The following is a 19080-nucleotide window of genomic DNA, read 5'->3' on the forward strand; positions in this document are numbered from 1 at the left end:
ACAAAAGTATTAGTAATCCACCAATAATCATAGATTACTATTCTGCAAGAGCCAAACACACATTGAATAATAAACCGAAAATTACTTTGAACCTAAGCTCATAATTATGATACAATACTTTTTGTTCCGCTAGTGTGATGGAGAATGCATTTTTATGTCGTTAAGGTGGAGAACTGAATCAAGAATCTCTTTTTCAGCAAATCTAAGAAGGTGGTTTGCTATGCAGAAGCATCAATTTTGTTGATTTGCTTTTCAGCTTCGTAGTTCTTCCACTTGGTTATTGTTAAAACAAATGCAGTATGGTACTTTGAAGGGATGCATTGATCACTTGTACAAAATTGTCCAGGATCTTGATCAGCAGCTCTTGAAGTCTAGATACTCCAAGGAAGTGCTAGTTAACCCCAAGCTTCCCCCAGGATTTTGCTAGCAACCATCCTTCAGGAAATGGAACACAGCCACATTTCATAGCACAGCGGTTGAAATTTTGGACCCAAAATCCCCTTCTGGTGAAGACAGGAATAGAGTATTTCTAAAAGGACCAGCTATATTTGTGGTGACTGACAATCTGATTGTAAGTTCTATTCTGGACAAAAATGAACGTGTCTATCACTGATATTGAAGTGCAACCGTGCCTGTGGGTAAGGACGAGGTGAATTCCACAACTTTCATTCCTCTACTCAGATGAAAAAATAAGGTATTGTTTAACTCTGCAAATTGCTATGGTTAAGTCTATGTAGTATGTACTATGTAGTTATGTACTATCAGTCTATCACTAAAACTTGAGTTATTGTAGAATTCAGGGGAATGTTGCTCCATTGATACCCGTCCCATGCATCAACTCATTATACACCTGCTATATATATCTGATTGAAGATCCACGACCCGGCACCTGTCACTTGCTTTTTACACTTACAATTGAAATTCAGTTTGAGTTGCAAGTAACAGCTTGAGTTTCTTACTGCAGGCTTTCGGTCTGTTGGCGTCTTTTGTATGTGACTATGCTCTATCAGGTATCTTACTTGGGAAGATAAAGCAGGAAAAATCAAAATCACGATGCTGCATTATTCTATGGCATTTAGTTTTAGAGACTTGGAACTCTGGTAAGTAGTTTTCTTTAACGCTTTTATTGTTTGGACTTTGGACAAGTCAAAGCAAGCAGAAATAATGAGGTACAAGATCGGTTGCTTAGTCATCTCTTATCCTGAGTCACTGGAATTTCCAGAAACAATGAGGTCTAGTACCAACTTACCTAAATTTAGACTTGGTTGTGTTTCCTACTCCTATGCTTACTCTTATAATTTGGTCAATTTAATGGAAGCTGATAATAGAATACATAAGCACGGCATACTTCCATTACATATATCCTGTATATCATGAATAGCACGGTCAGAGAGACTTACTACATCTGTACATTGCTCATCACACCAAATCGCCACAATGATGTGGTAAAAGGAAAGTCTTGCAGGGGCGACCTGAGAACACATGTTACGTACCCACACTTTGGATTGTGGTGCGGATGCACACATGTGATCTCAGGTCACTCCTGTAAGACTCCTCTACCCTTTATGGCTGGATTATGCTGAGAACTCGCGAACACCTCTACGGCTGTAGACATTGATTGTCTCATCATTTCAAAAGCATTGTTATGTGGTAGAAGAAGTCCCGCAGGGGCGACCTGAGAACACGTGTAATGCAAAAGACCGCCAACATTCTCACCTTAGAATGTGGCGAGAGCGGACACATGTGATCTCAAGTCACTCCTGTGGGACTCCTCTACCATTTTGCGCTTATGGATTAGCTTATGCTGAGAACATGGTAATATATGGAGGGCTGAATACCGTACCCCAGTACTCATTTGAAGAAGTTGTACTACATTGCAGTACACATTACAAGATTAAACCTTAGGGGGATTTTTCCGATTGTCTCTGTGATTGAGACTATAACTTTGTACTACTACATTGCTGTCTTTGGATCTGTACTATTGGCCTCTGCGTCCTTGTACTACTTAAATTCAAGTCTTTTGCATTTGTACTATAGGCCTCTAGATCTTGCTCGGCCAAGAACCACAGGATACTTCACAACAAGTGATCAAGATATGCAAGGGAGGATAAAATATGTTAGGGAGGTTGGATATCCACCAAACGTTGACAACTTCCATCGAGTATCACATTCTTTTATCTCAATCTACAGAGAAAATTGGTGCGTAGAGGTGGTATAAGTGCATAGCGGTCATGTTTTGACTAGATGGGTAATGACATTTTCAACAATTGACATCTACGACCTAGGGTCTAAATATCGCTTATCGGGTCGTATCGATTGAGTGAAAAAATGATATATAGAAGATATATCAGATTTATCAAATTTGCTAATTTTAGTTAAAATTATTATATTTATACACCTATACTTCAAAAAAATTATACACAAAACATATACACAAGCCATATAATCAAAATATACAACCTATTGTCTACTGTCTACACAAGTCATATAATCAAAGCATATACACAAGCCATATAATCAAAGTATACACCTTACTGCCTAGTGCCTACTCAAGTCATATAATCAAAGCATATACAACCTACTGTCTACACAACCTACTGCCTAGTACCTACACAAGAGCTGATGAATCTGTGATTCTTTGCAAAGCCGCTACAAGTATAAAATTGAAACAATCAGGCAATAATATCATCAACATCTATTGTTAAACATATCATATCATAATCCCTGTTAATTTCAGTTTATAAGTTTCATAGTTACATTTCTAACATTATTTGAGTTTTAGACAAGATTTTAAAAGCTTCTTTTCCTTCTAAATGCCTTCTCCTGCAATAACAATAAAGCAAACTAGCATTATCAAGTTCCAACTAAAGATTGTAAGGTCAACCAGAACACTATAAACGTAAACATAAACATATGCTATCCATTATCTTAAATAATAACTGGGAGGCAGCATGAATCACAACCAGCACATATTGTAACATTTTCCTATCAGAATTACTACTGCAAATCTTGTATACTCACCATAGGCATATCAAGTTCCCCTAATCATTCTGTCTCATACATCTTTTTGGTTTGAGGGCCTGTGAATCTTTCGTAAGCCCGGGAGCCTATAAGCTGGGATAACTGTAGTGCTCCACCAGCAGCCTCTTCTACATTGCGCATTGGTGCTACTATCCATCTATATCGGCGATTCGTTAACAGAAAAGGCATCACTAAGCTGATGCACCAATGGCTTTTTGGAGTCCAATGATGACAAGATTGAGGAACTCCCACTCTTCCAATACACACTACCATGTTGCTGCCCACTACCGGAAACAACAATGATCTTCCAAAAATCCAAATTTAAATTCTTAAGCTTATCGAGTACAAGATCTAGAGCTTCCACCCACATCAAGGTGGGAGAAACAATTCTACCATCAACCGAGGCATCCCTGTAAACTCCATCTTTGGTTTTGTAATGAAGCAAACTAGTGTCAAATTGGACAAGCTCTGAGGTAACAAAACTGAGATTGGAATCTAACATAGTTTCCTTCAATGACCTACTCTCCACTAAATAGGGAGCAATGTGACCGGCAACGGCATAAGCAGAAGCTAACTTTCCAAGTTTATCCTCCAGGCCAGGGGCAGTGGCCTTCAATAAAAGAAAATCACAAACAATTAATCAACTGGAAACTAAGGGTCTACTGATTATAGCACTCTTAGCAAAAATACTTAAGTAAGGCAGCAATTTGATCACAAAAGGAGAGATCAGATGATTACTGTGATAATCACAGACCTCTAATAGTACTTTAGACCAAGTCCTTTCCTTTATATCCATCAAGTTCATCCATGCACCATCAGTTTCATCAATGCAGGCATATCCCCCAATTAGAAGAGACGCCAAAAAAGAACTGACAAGAGAGATCCTCTCAGTGATGTTATAAACTTATTTATACATCCACATGCTTTCAACTTTCAATTGTGCATGTTCCTCAGTTCCTCATATCCAAGTCCAACTAACCAGAATCATAGGTTCTTGATGATATAACCAGAAATCCAAAATCATGGAATCTACTACCTACGGATATACAACCTACACATCTGAGTTCCTCATATCTTACTCATCCAAGAATCCAAGATATAAAACACAGGCAACAACATAAATTAACAAGAACTAATCAAGCCCAAGTAAACAAATTGTTTGTGATTGAAAACCAAAAGGAGATAAAGCCATTTATACCTATTGCGATACCGCGCGGGTGGAGATAAAGCCATCACCTACGTTTTTCCCCTCTCCCAAAGACTTTTAACTCTTTCATATGTGTTTTATGGATCATTCTTCTGTGTGATCTCCTGCCTCCAATGTATATACTATATGTTGGAGTTTGTATTGTAATTTAAAAAAAAAAAACTTGTATTGTAAATTTTTATGTTGCAGAGTACTGATTTAAGCTCACAATTTGTGCTTCTATGAATTCTTTCATTCTTTGTTTTTACCCTGCATTCATAATTTTCAAATAGAAACGAGTAAGAAGTGAGATGAGCCATATAGAAGTTGAAGATGCAGCACTTGAAGCAGTAGTGTTGTAGAAGATGACGATGTTATTTTTCAGTGTGCTAGGAAGTTGATGCATATTAAGCCATTTTTTTTTTCGAATTGTACCAACATGTACCAACTCAGATAAAAAAGTACCAACATGTACCAACACTGAACGATTTTTTTTATGTAACCAACACTGAACGATATATTTGGATTGAAGCAAAAATAGAGTATGTAACCGATACAAATAACAAAATATGTCAGTTTAAACAAAATCTCCTACCGAGAATGGTCCGTATGATTTGAAAATATCAATGTTCTAAAAAGCGGCCTAAGCGCTAGGAGGTAACCCACCGCTGCGCTTTTTGTCTCGGTGGCCATATGTGGCATTTTGTGAATTAGGCGGCCATATTCAGTCATATTCGGTCCTAGGCGGTCTAGGCAGTCAACCATCATTTGACATTAAAAAAAACCTAAAAGAGGCCGCCTCCCTCACTCTTTGTCTCTTTTCCGAAAACTGAATCTCATTAGCAGAAGAAGGGGAATGAGATATGAATATTGAGTTTGAGTCTGATAATGAAGGAGTTAGGGAATAATTTGGAGAGGAAGAACTTGAGATTTACTATTATTGCATTTGTTTTATTATTTATCTTTTATTCTAATATTTTTATATGGACTTTTTATTTAAGTTATTGTGAATTTAGACTATTTTGAGCATTTTTTAAATTAATATTAAGCATCATTATATATTTTTAATCATGATAATATTTTAAATACATATATATAAATAATTAGATATTTAATAATTCAAAACCGCCTAGCCGTCTAGGCGCTAGGAGGTGGTTGTCCGCTTGAATACTACCTAGCGCTTTTTAGAACCTTGAAAAATATAAAGTAAATTATGTAGATGGATATGAATTACAAAAATTAATTTACATTGATATCAATTAATATTTAACCATACATAGGTGAATATGAATGACTAAGATCACGTGAGTGTGTATATATATATATATATATATATATATATATATATATATATATATATATATATATATAATGCATGATGAAAATAACTGTATCTTTATTGAATAATATGGGGGCCTATATATAGGCATTACAAAACCACAATCTCATAGGATTCGGAGTCCTAATCTATTACAGAGATGTTAATCTATCTCTAATAGGAAACCTATTAAGGCTAAGACACACACAATGGTAGAATAGTATGTCACAACCCCAAAATTTCGAATGATAAAAATTTGAATTCGAAGCCATGAAAACTTTAAAACAATCTAAAATATATTGAAATCATCTTATAATAACAGTGTATCGAAACTGAGTCCACCGCACGACTGAGTCGACTTGAATAATACATAACCAGTTTATACCTCAGTATTATAACCAATAGAAATGTAAAATTCACTCAATCCTCACCACAAACAGAAGAAATAAATCTTCAGAGTAAGCCCTCCGAATCTGCTAATCCCCACCTGCAGAACTATCCCCTACACCATCGAATTGGTGCACCGAGATTGTAAACACAAATCCGGTAAGCTTTTCAGCCCGTATGAGTAAACCAACAGTATAATATACATCGCATACAAAAGAAATATGACAGATAACATTTAAAGACAAAAGTACTCATGAGACACTGGGCAACTCATATGTTACCCACTATCATTTAAAATATGGGTACTCATGAGACCCAGGCAACCCATCTGTAACCCCTCATGCAGTACACCGGCAGACAGACTAGAGCTCTAACTAATCGTAACCGACATCCGGCCAAGGCTTGGTTCCGATATAATGCCAACAACGTCCGAAGACCAGAAAACGTTTTAACAAGACTCAATGTTAAAACCACGTACAATATAACAATCAACACATGTTATTGTACTACAACCAAGCGACTTTTGCACATCAATATATATATAGACACTCCAATAATCCATTATACCGGAAGGTACGTTATCTCCCTTCCAGTCCCATCCGCCACAATTAATCGAAAATAATACAATCTCATAATTTAAATAAAAACCGTAACATTATATAATACATCAACCCGTATATATATATATATTGTATTTACCATTTTTGTACACATACACAACCCACTATATTATATAGATGTCACAATTCACTCTTTTTAAGAAATCATAAATATGAGTCGCCGCCAAGGGTAGATTTGTCATAGTGAGATTCTCTCATTCGTTTCATCAGTCACCTAATAGCATAACAAAGTGTTTAGAAAATGATCAGTAAACCAACAGGTGATTATTAATTACAGTAAAAACAATGTTCACGAAAACACTTCGGTAACTCCAAGCTTCATTTCCGACAATTAAACCTTCGATTTGAGTTGTAAAACAACGATAAACCAACCTAGAAGGTCTAACTCAAGAGGCTAAGCGGTTGGGAACTCACCGGTGACGGAGCTTGGATCGGGGACAGAACTGTAGAAACTTCCAATTGTCGGTATGGCTTCACGGCGACGATGGGTGATGTGCCACCTCCACAGGTTAGAGAAGCTGGTCGTGCGGTCCTTGCGAGTTCGGCGGTGAAGGTCACAATGGCCAGAGGTGGGAGATCAGTGAAGGAGAAATCAACGGAGGAGGGTTGGGGTTAGGGGAGAGGAGAGTGAAGCTCGGGGGAAAATTTCTAATTTTTGGAAAGTTTCCAAAAAATGTTCTTTTATAGCCTTCCAAAATCGGAAACCAAACATCCGTTACTAGCAAATTTCACATACGACATCCGATTAAGGTGTGTCACGTGTCCACGAACATATATCGACGAGCTCTACAATTTTCGTGAAGGATATTTTCTAAGATGATCGAAGGAATAAAAGTCAACTCTCGAGCCACAGAAAACGTAACGTTTTTCAACTTAAATTTCCAAAATCAGTTTCGTTTCGCAAAGACATTGACCATAAGGCGTAAAAGGCGATTTTTCTCGAATTACTAAGCTTAATAATTTACAAGAAATGATGCGAATTTAAAGCCTAAAATTCGGGGTATTACATGCGTAGTCCACATCTGTGTGCTACTTAGTCTTAGAGTAATTATAACATTCTCTTTTTGTGTATATATATATATATATACAGTCTCTATCCAGAGTGAAGCTTCATTCTGAAATTTCAGAGTGAAGTTCCAATTTTGGCACACTTTTCGGTCAAATGTTTTCACCATAAGTGATTCAATATTTAGGTATGCTATTTAAGATCATCTATACAAAATTTCACCTAATTCGCACATCGTTAATGTATTGAAATTAGATTAAATCAATGAATGAATTAAAACTGTTCAACGTGAACCGTTCGTGTAAATATCAATTTTGAAAGCTCAAACCATTGTCAAATTGGATGAAATTTTGTAGAGATGATCTTGAATAACATACCTAAATATTGAATCACTTGTGGTGAAAAAAAATTGACCGAAAAGTGTGTCAAAATTGAAACTTCACTCTGTAATTTCAGAGTGAAGCTTCACTCTGGATATGGACGGTATATATATATATATATATATATATATCAGTATATGTAGCTTTGCTTCATTCATGAAATATATCAAGAGAAATACAATTGAGTTGAAACTCTAAACTTTCATCTTCTTGTTTCATCTCAAAATTCAACATGGTATCAGAGCTTTCCTGGAGAGCAGGTTTCATGGCCTGTCTCTTTTACTCTGCATCTTGGATCAGAGCAGGCTTCCTCATAGGACGTGTTTCTGCTCTTTCCATCCATTTCAGTTTTGGAGGAGAGATTTGTTTAGGAGTTTATATCTCCACATTTCATTTTGGCCATTTTTGATTTCTTCTTTTCATGTTGAGAAGAAATTTGTTGTCCATAGTCAAGATTTGATTCTTCATCTTATTTTTTTTCTCTTTGGTCGGCGAATATATTTGATTTCGACCCCTCTTATTTCCTTGCCAATGAGGCTCGGCTAATTAGTCCATATTTTCCATTCCTGACGCTAGTGTTCTCCTTTGCACTAACTCAGTTTGATCACCTTTAGTTCAAGCTTGGTTCTGGGGTTTCCCTAGATCCAGCTAGAGGGTAAGAATTAGAGCATTAAGGTGTTTATGATCTACATGGTTATGTAGGGGATGCAAGCAGTGCTGCAGACCCTACACAAAAAAAAGTTGCTGTCTCTTTTGTCATTCCGATTTCTTCATCAATCTCGATCGGTTAGGAGGTCATACCTCAAATCATTTCCGATAAGGAGTAGATCCAAGTCGGTCTCATTATTTGATTTCTTCTTCTGTCATTGGGAGAGAAATATATTGGAGTTCTTCCATATAATACTCCTCATTTGTTCATTGTCATTTCATTATTTCCATCTCATTCCATTTTGGAGGAGAGATCGGTTTAGAGTTCAAAACTCCTTATTTCATTTCTCCTTGGCCAATTTATTATTTGTTCTTTCATTTTGAAATTGTCAATGGTCAAGATCTGATTTCTTCATCTTTCATTTGGAGGAGAGATCTGTTTAGAGGTTTTGTTTTAACCTCATCATTTTCGATGTTGGACTATCAGAGTTTTTTATATATATTTGTTGGTTCCAATCAGATTTGTTCCCTTCCAGTACGAATGCCGGGGCCATATCCCGATTTGGCTTCAGGGGGAGCAATTTTGAGCAAGCAATTGCTCTATTTTTCTGAATTGACCTTGCTGCACTAAAACAGAAACTGAGATTGACTCCGACCTCTGAATCCAATTCTGTAAAATAGTACATAAACTAGACACAAAGAGCTTTCCCGGCATATGTGGCTCATGGTCAAGTTGTCAGAGCAGAAAATGGGAGCCATTCAAAGTGGAAGGACAGAACTGCCAGAATTTGTTTCACTTATTCCTATCCATCCTCCCATCCATAACTTATTTAGCCATACTTAGAGATTGTTGGTCAAGCTCGGCTGTCGTTTTCCTTTCAGCCTTCGCTTGAAGGGGAGTATTGAAGATATTGGATGTGTGTGAATTGAAGAATCAATTAGTCTACATCTGTGTGATGCGTAGTCCATATCTGTGTGCTACTTAGTCTTGGAGTAATTATGACATTCTTGTTTTGTGCATATATATATTAGTAGGTATAGCTTTACTTAATTCATGAAATATATCAAGAGAAATACAATTGAGTTGAAACTCTAAACTTTCATCTTCTTGTTTCATCTCAAAATTCAACACTAGAGTGGAGCATGTTAAGACATGTTGTTGTGTCCCTGCATTTGGGCTGAATCTCTCTGCAAGATTCTGCAATTGAAGATAGTAATGATGACTCCATACAGTAAAGATCCCATGGATAATGAGATATCTCTTTCAGTGGGAAAGTTGAGGGACTCCTCTTTGGCTGATGGTGGAGTGTTTTGTAAAAATTAAATTTAAATTGACAGATGATTAAGAAGAAATGGCGCCATTAAGTTCGGCAATCTGTCCTTTGTTTACCATGCTTAAAGTCATAGATGCTAGTACTACTGAGGAGCTGGCTTTCAATGTAGGACATGTTAAGGTAGTAGAATTGTAGACTTGTTATACTAATTTTTAAACTTCTTGTACAAGTTTTTTCTCATCCTACCTCCAAGAAATGCTTGTATGCTCATTAGTATCAATGATCCCTTTGTCAAAAACTATACTGTAGCTTAAATCAGAACCAAACTTGAGCAAGGAATATCCAAATTGAGGAATATGTAAGGATATTTTTACCAAATATAACTCCAGAATTCATATGTTTTATTTCTATGCCTTTGAGACCTTTCAACTGTATCGTTGATCTATATCTTAAATAAACGCAAGCATCACTTGCTTTTCTTGAAAACCTAAGCATAGAACGATGTGAGAATGTTAATTGTAGGAGAAGACCAACTATTAAATGTCCTTGTCAATACCATGGGAAGAAAAAAATTCAAACTTGATTAGATTTGCTTCAGAAACCAAATCGTTGCTGTGTTCTTTGAGCCACTATGCATGAGTGACACTCAGATTGTAGCAGCAGAGTTTATCAAAGCTCATCTTTAAAAGAGCACTACATTGAAGCTTTTTCCTCTCCTAGTTTCCAGATTAGAGGTACTTGCTAGGGAGGAGTAAAACATTTTAATTGGTATGCTCCCAAAACTGAACCAGTCTTGTATACGGTGCTTGTCTGCTTCTTGTAATTGTTTAAAGAAACTCTTAATTACTTCATATAGGACGATAGGAGTAATATTTTTTTGTTCAAAACTGTCTATCTGCATGCCACAATTTAGGAGTTTTTTGGCAGTAGCTTTGTTTCTAGATTTTGAACAATAAAAAACAGCATCAGTTTGCCTTTTTGTTTTTTTTTTTCTGTTGCTTACTGTATTGATTTTTTCCAGGAAGGGATACAATTTCTTACCATCCATGGGTCAAAATGTACCAGCAACGAAGAGTATTAGCCTGAAGGCTTTGGTGGATAAGGGGAGTAACAAGGTTATCTTTGTAGAGGCTGATAGTGATTTCATCGATGTTCTCTTCAGCTTTTTGACAATACCGATGGGAAAGATTGCCAGGCTTGCCCGTGATCATTCAACACCACTGGAAATAGGATGCATGAACAAGTTGTATCAAACCATCGAGAAGCTTGATGAGCAGGTTTTCTGGTCCAAAGTATTCAAAGATATGTTGCTACTTCCCCGCAGTGCAGCTGATCCACATTGCAAGAACCTTCAATTGAAAATAATTGATGATGCTGAGCCAACAACGTATTTCACGCGCTCTGCTAAGGCTCATTTCCCAAACCCGTATAATATGTGTTGGAGAGGAGAGATCCCACATATAAGAAGTGACAAAGAAAATAAAGCTTATAAGTGGGTGGATAATAACCAATTGTACCGAGACCTTTTGTGATTAAAACCCAACACCTGTGAGGTGGTTAAGTTGGGACAATATCGGTACAGTTGGTCCACGGGCCACGCTTGTCGCTGTTTAACATGGTATCAGAGCGGGTCCCTCTCCAGTCGCGCTTCCAATCTTTCGTGGGCCCAAGTGCACGTGAGGGGGCGTGTTGGAGAGGAGAGATCTCACATCTAAGAAGTGACAAAGAAAATAAAGCTTATAAGTAGGTGGATAATAACCAATTGAACCGATGTCTTTTGTGATTAAAACCCAACACATGTGAGGTGGTTAAGTTGGGACGACATCGGTACAGTTGGTCCACGGGCCACGCTTGTCGCTGTTTAACAGTATGTGCTGTGGTTATGCTCATTTCTCATTTAATTATTACAAGACAAACGATCTTTGCCGATTCTGTTCAACTGCCATGAACCGGAAAATTTATCTTTCTGTGGATGATTCTCAAGATGGAGGGGTCTTTGTATAGGAGCGATCACGGGTTATATTTACTGATGATTTGCAAGTAATAACCCCGCTGAGTGTTGCTAGCATTTCCTTGTTTTCAAAGCTAGAAGACACAAATAACAACACCTATGAGGAGCAAACTTTCTGTCCTGGAGCTGAGCAGGTATGTTTTTGTTATGCCTCGTTATTCCTTACAGTTGTGCATGTGCCTAGCTTTCTGATGTCAAGCTTTCCGATCTTGCACTATTTTCCAGGTTTTGAATTTGCTTGCGAGCTCATTAGTATCTATGTTGCACGGATACGGCAGGCAGAGGCGTGTCGCTGTGTCCGACACGTCCCGACACGCCGATACGACACGATACGCCTTTTTGCCGTATCGGACACGCCACGTGGCGTATCGGAAAAAGTTAACTGTTGGACACGTTGACCGACGTTTGAAACCTAAAAAACTCTCTCAGCCGTTCTGCTTCTCTTTTGGTTTTCTCCTTCTCCTTCCTTGCTGGCTTTCCCCTTGCATCTCCTTTCTCCCTCAGCCTCTGCCTCTGCCCTCTGCCTCAACCTCCAGCCCCTGCCTCCAGCCCCAGCCCCTGCCTCCTCCAACCTCCTACCTCCAGCCCCAGCCCCTGCCTCCAGCCTCCTGCCCCAGCCCCATCCCCTGCCCCAGCCTCCTGCCTCCAGCCCCTACCTCCTGCCCCAGTCCCAGCCCCTGCCTCCTGCCTCCTGCCCCAGCCCCTGCCTCCTGCCCCAGCCCCAGCCCCAGCCCCTGCCCCTGCCTCCTGCCTCCAGCCCCAGCCCTAGCCCCAGCCCTAGTCCTAGCCTCAGCCCCTGCCTCCTGCCCCAGCCCCTGCCTCCTGCCTCCTGCCCCAGCCCCTGTTCCCTCCCCCTGCCCCCTGCTCCCTGCCTCAGCCTCCCTCAGCCTCAGCCTCAAGCCTCCAGCTCCCAGCCTCTGCCTGCGTAAGGTAATTCAATTTTTTTAAAAGTTTAGATTATTGAATGGGTGTTGATTGTTGAACTGTTGATATGATTTTAATGGGTAGTGTTTGATAACTCAATTGGGTAGTGTACTAGTGTTTGATAGCTCAAGTCGAAGTGATTAGATGTGATGATTGAATTGATGAATACTTTAATAGGATGAGTTCAAGTGCAGCATCAACGGAACCATCGTCCGAACGTAGTGTTAGTAGTACAACTGAGGTGGGAAATTTAAGTGCTCCTCTTTGGAAATATGAGAAGATTTACTAGGTTCATATATAATTGGCTAGTTTATCACTTGCATTTTGACTATTTGATATTATTTCTTAAACATTGTTATGTAATTGATAGATTTTACAACTTTATAATAGTATTGTTAATTTATTTTATATATCAAATTATATATAAATATTTTTTATTTGCCGTGTCGGAGCCGTGTCGAAAGATGAGTTTTTGAGATTTGCCGTGTCGTGTCGCCGTGTCCGTGTCGGTGTCTATGCAACATAGATTAGTATTAAAGACTCCTTTCACTGAAACTCTGCTGAAAAACAATCCTGTTCACAAATTCAGTGATGTGACTTTTCGTCAAGAAAAATGGACTGAATCTCAAATATCTGGAGCTTCCGAAAATGAGGAAAAAGAAAATATGTCTATCACGCTCATAGTGAGTAAATCGAAGGATCTGGTCTGCTATGCTGAAGTACGAGAGGATTTTGTTAATTTGATCTTCAGCTTCTTGACTCTTCCACTTGGGTTTATACTAAAGCAGATGCGAGATTTCCCTTGGAAAGGATGTACTGATCATTTGTACAAGGGTGTCCTGGATTTTGATGGGCAATTTTGGAAGTCAGATCACCTCAAGGAATTGCTATGCAATCCCAAACGTGTTCCTGGATTTAGCTATGAGAACACACTTATTGGCATTAAGAAGGCTAAATATTTATATTCCTTTAGTACTGGAAAGTTGTTTACTGGATCCAATTTTTCTCAGAGTACGGTTTCTTGTGCAGAAATCGTGGATCCCAATGGATTTGTAAAACAACCAGCAACCTTCACGGTTACTGACAATTTGGATGTAAGGCCGGTATCTCCAACCTTTCAACTTTCTGTTCTTAAAGATTTAAAGGTACCCTACACTGATATTGAGAGTAGAACTGTACGTGTTGGCAAGAAGGAGGTGAGTTTCATTTAAAATTTTCTTTCATCTTGTATTTTTAACAGTCATCGCTCATTCTCTCATTTGCTAATATTTGACGTACATTTAGGCCACTGTTATGCTTGGCTTTGATAGTTTACTATAGATATCTGACTTTTTTTCTGGATCATATATACTTTGGCAATCTTGTGGTACTTTCATTGACCAAAGAAAAATAAATCTTAGCGGTAATTGTATTGTTCGTAACTTGGTATCAGTAGCAACTGTATATCGTTTTCGTATGAATCCAGACAGGATGACAGTTATCCAATAATTTGTGCTGTAGCTCATCAATTTGTTTTTTTTTTGTTCTTATTTGGTCGAATCTCTTGTAGATTATTGTACTTCATACCAAATGCAGAGTTACAGTTAATTTGTAATGCATCAATTTTATTGTCTACTGTCATTCCAATCGATCTTTGTTCAAATTGTGGATGACTCTTGAGTGTCAAATTTGCAGGTTCTGAGACTTTTGATGGCTTGTTTTGTTCATGAATCCTCTGTCCTAACCAATGTGTTCGTACGGATGCCGAAGGAGGTGCAAGTCAAGCAAGAGCAATAAGAAGGCCTTTTTTTTTCTTTTTCGGTGAAGGGCTTATAATGAAGAAGATCAGTCGCGCTTTTATTAATTACTACTTTGTTAGATCTCTCTTGCATACTCTAGCTTTGCTTATGTTTTTGTTGAGTAACTTTGTGTTGTAGGAACGTGTTTTGCAAATGGCGACTGTCTGACAGCCCTCGGTGGTCTCTATTGTTTGTGTTACTCTAATTGCATGCTTTCATAAAATATAAACTTGAATTTGCTAATTGCCATCATAAATTTAGATTGGTTAAGTGTACCTTCGTGTATAGATGGCTCATGATCACCTTGCCATTATTTTGCTCACTATACACATTTTTTCAGTCACCTCACTCTGTGGAAATAGTGGTGTGGATTATATTGTGTTCATTCACAGCACAATGATTGGTTTTTATGCACAAGATCAATTTACATCATTCTCACCTTCCAAATAGTACGTGCTTCTATCTCTTTCTCATGTATTGATCAAATATTGTCAAAATTTTCCATCTCATTCACCTTCTCCATCTAATATTGTCAATATTATCAAATATTGTTGCAGGGTTTGTGTATAAAAAACTCATAGAAAATAGCAAACTCTCAGCTAAGAAACCCTTAATTAAAGAACGGTATAAAGCTAGTATCATTGGCAGACAATTGTGAAATACCAAGAATAGAGAAAATAGACATATCGTAATGCTTCTTGTAAGGATGAAAAAAAATGCAGAACAGACTCTCTGAACAATTCCAAAAGATGACGTTGGGCTTCCAACACATTAAAAATTTTACATTCGAAACGCACCAGATTCTTAGTGATCAAAATAACCAACTTTGTTGGTAATTCTGCGTTAACTGAGGTTGTGTTTACTTAACACCTAGGATGCATGGAATCGGGTGTGGGTACGTGGAAGCGAAGCGTTTGGAAACGCGGAAGCGTTTTTTTTTTCAAAAATTAAGGAAGCGGGTGCGTTTTGGAAGCGTCGGAATAATATATATATATATATATATATATATTATTTTTATGTTTTATTTTTTAATTATTTAAATATTTTATCCAGTATAAAAATAACTTGATAACTATTAATAACTTCTTTTCTAAATCATTATTATCCTTGGTTATAGCAATATTAAAGCTTCTTTTCAAAATTCAAACAAAAGAAAATCCAGTATATTGTGAAGGTGTTGACACATGCAAGTCAAAGAGACATCACTTGATGAATTGAATAAAAAAAGTTTGTATTCTCTCTGTCTCATCTAGATTTTCTTCATATCTATGCCAAACTCTTCTTCTATTCTTTGACACATATTAGATCGATGATGTCATTCATGCTTAACCACTTGAATAAATTGAAAGAAGATGAAAAGATGAAAAGAGACTCAAGGCATTGATTGATGAAATAGAAGAAGGAATGAATCACGCTTTCAATTTGGAAGCCAACGCTTCCGCCGCACTCCCAAATCCTACTTTTTTAGAATCGCGCTTCCGTCACGCTTCTTCGCGCTTCCGCTTCCGAAGCGGGAATCGGTCATGAAGACAAACTTACGTGCTATGTAGCTTAACACCAAGGGAATGAAAACATTGAGTCATTCTCATTCCCTAGTATTTGTGTGTTTGCTAACTTTAAGAGCAATCAGAACATGTGGATCTCACGTTAAAACCCAAATCATTGCTCCCCTCTCATTCCCGGGAGTTGGTATTCATTTTGATTCATCCATGAATCACTTTTTGGTTCCAATACTGACCTTGGAATTTTATGAAAATCCAACATTGCCCATTATAAACTCATTCTAATTGATCACCTTCTTTATTCTTTTTAAATTCATTTAATTGGAACTCATTTTTGAAAATTAATCTTGTTCTTCTTTTTCATTCCAAAGAACAAGTAAACATGTGAATGAGATTCACTCATTTTCTTTCCCGTTCTTTCTCTCTCTTTCTCATTCTTTCTCTTTCCCGTTCCTCTTCAAACCCATTCAAGTTTAGTAAACGTACATGATACTTTCATAAGGCAGCCCCACCCATCAAGATCACATGTCTGGCTCAGATTTCCAAAATGCTTTGGGCATGGACTAAGCTTGGGTTTCCCAAGTAATCTAGCCCACCCTCACTGAATATCTCTCCGTCGTTGAACCAGACAGCCAGGAATTTGGCCGGGAATTAATCCACCAATCATTAAAACCCACAACAAAGCATAAGTTTATATTCCTTGTTTAGTTAAGGATACATTTTCTTCTGTAAAGCGAGATGGTGGACCATAACATGCACTTCTGCCTCCCAAGTGGCTCTTTCTTTCATGATTTTCTTCTATTACTTTCACCTTTACCTTGTCCTCTGTTGGAGTAGTCTTGTATTTTCTTAACCTTTAGCTGCTTAGCATACATGGATTTTCAAAAGCTTAGTCCCTACTTTGATTATCTACTAATTAAATGATTCCATTTTTTGGTCAATTTGTTCTACATGTAGAAAATATTGCAGTGTGCTTTGATCACCAAAACAAAACAAAACAACAACAACCAGTGTCCTTTATGTCGAGAGAAATCAGAAATCTACAATGCTACGAATTTCTTCTTCGTTAAGTCGTTGCCCTGTTGCTCTCGAAAAAGAATAAAGAATTCCCTTTTGAAAAGCTTAAAGCCTTAAAGTGGCGACCCATGACATGGATGATTAGCCTTTTCCAGTCTCATATATGGTCTTCTTCAACTTGTAATGAGAGTGATTCAGAGCAGGTTGTAGCAAACAAAGTTTTATGTCTGAGAGTTGATCATCTCTGCAATACTACTACCTTCTGGCCTTTCTCTTCTAGTTTCAGAACTTGAAGTACTGCTGAAGCCTGCTCAGTAGTGAAGTTTTCAATATTGGTAAGCTCCCAAAACAGAACAAGTTCGTGTATAGTCTTTCTCTCTTTGTTATAAGGGTTCAGAAAAACTCTTTCCAGGAGTCATAACTGTTTCTCAGTTAAACTTTATGTATTGGTATGTGATATATAGTTGATCGAGGAAGATTTTTAGGAGGTGTAGTAATTTTGCTTTGGTCTCTGTCTGATGTAAGAACTTAACTTCAGGCTCGATCATATTCATCACTTCGATTCATGTATGAAACAACAAATATTCTTGCACCAATTGCTCACTGAGTTAATTATTTGTACCAGGAGCTGAAGTTACATCTTATCTTCCATGGCTCAAAATGTACCAGCAGAGATGAGTATCAGCCTGGAGGCCTTGGTTGATAAGAGGAGTGACAAGGTTATCTTTGTAGAGGCTGATAATGATTTTATTGATGTTCTCTTCGGTTTCATGGCAATACCGATGGGAAAGATTGTCAGGCTTGCTCGCGACCATTCAACTCCACTGGAGATAGGTTGCATGAACAAGTTGTATCGGAGTGTTGAGAAGCTTGATGAGCAGGTTTTCAGGTCCAATGCATGTAGAGACATGCTGTTACTTCCACACAATGCAGCTAACTGTCATTTTAAGAACCTCAAATTGAAAATTATTGATGATGCTGAGCCAAAATGCTTTAAGTGTTACCAAGAGTCTCATTCCTCCTGGTGCGGTTATAATGCAGGGAGTTTTTGCCCGCTCTGTAAATTAAATTGCATATTTTCTGAAGTAAGTCTTTCTGACTGTTATTCTCAAGTTGGAGGGGTTTTTGTAAAAGAGCGAGCCAGAGTTATATTTACAGATGATTTTCAAGTGTTACCACCTTTAAGTGCTGCTAGCATTTCCTTGTTTACCAAGCTTGGAGCTACGGATAGCAATACCACGGATAGCAATACTGCAATACTACTGAGGAACGAACATTCAGTATTGGAGTCGAGCAGGTAATTTGTTTGTATGCAGTTTTTATTTTTATAAGCTACTATATATATGGCCATAACTGTGCAGTGGTTTCTGATGTTTAAGTATTTTTCAGGTTTTGAATTTGCTTTTGAGCTCATTTGTATCAAAAACTCCTTTTACTGAAACTCTGCTGAAGCCTAATTCTGTACAAAAGTCAGTTGGTGCCAGTTTCAGTAAATATAGATGCACTGAACCTGAGATATCGGAGAACTCTTCTAATGGGGAAAAAGAGCACATCTCTATCAAACTCATAGTCAGTAAATTAAAGAATGTGGTCTGCTATGCAGAAGTACGAGATGATTTTGTTAATTTGATCATCAGTTTCTTGACTCTACCACTTGGGTACATATTAAAGCAGATTCTGGATTTCCCTTGGAAAGGAATCAAAGGATGTATTGATCAGTTGTACAAGGGGGTCCTGGATTTTGATGAGCAGTTCTTTAGGTCTAGTCACCACAAGGAATTGCTATGCAGTCCCAAACTCGTTCCTGGTTTCACCTATGAGAACAATCTCTTAGGAATTGAGGAGGCCGTCTATATAAATTGAACTCGACACAGTTGACAGCTGATAGATCCAGCTTCGATCCTACCCAATCCGTCGATGAATTAAGAGTTAAATTTGTTGATCCCAAATCCCATGGTTGTAGAGATCAAAGAGCTCGGGGGTTCTTAAAAGAACCAGCAATTTTCAT

The 19080-nt window shown here is 37.8% G+C and overlaps 1 protein-coding gene across 1 annotated transcript; it reads left to right on the top strand.

Annotated features, from left to right (window-relative positions):
- The first annotated feature begins 17271 nt into the window (after window positions 1–17271).
- Window positions 17272–18820, top strand: LOC126788572 (uncharacterized). Its single transcript, XM_050514573.1, has 3 exons — window positions 17272–17407; window positions 17698–18369; window positions 18462–18820. Exons 2-3 carry the CDS (start codon window positions 17723–17725, stop codon window positions 18466–18468), a joined length of 654 nt encoding a protein of 217 aa, XP_050370530.1. The 5' UTR covers window positions 17272–17407; window positions 17698–17722; the 3' UTR covers window positions 18469–18820.
- The last annotated feature ends 260 nt before the right edge of the window (window positions 18821–19080 follow it).

Source organism: Argentina anserina, chromosome 3, assembly GCF_933775445.1.
Source record: "Argentina anserina chromosome 3, drPotAnse1.1, whole genome shotgun sequence".
NCBI classification, from domain to species: Eukaryota; Viridiplantae; Streptophyta; class Magnoliopsida; order Rosales; family Rosaceae; genus Argentina; species Argentina anserina.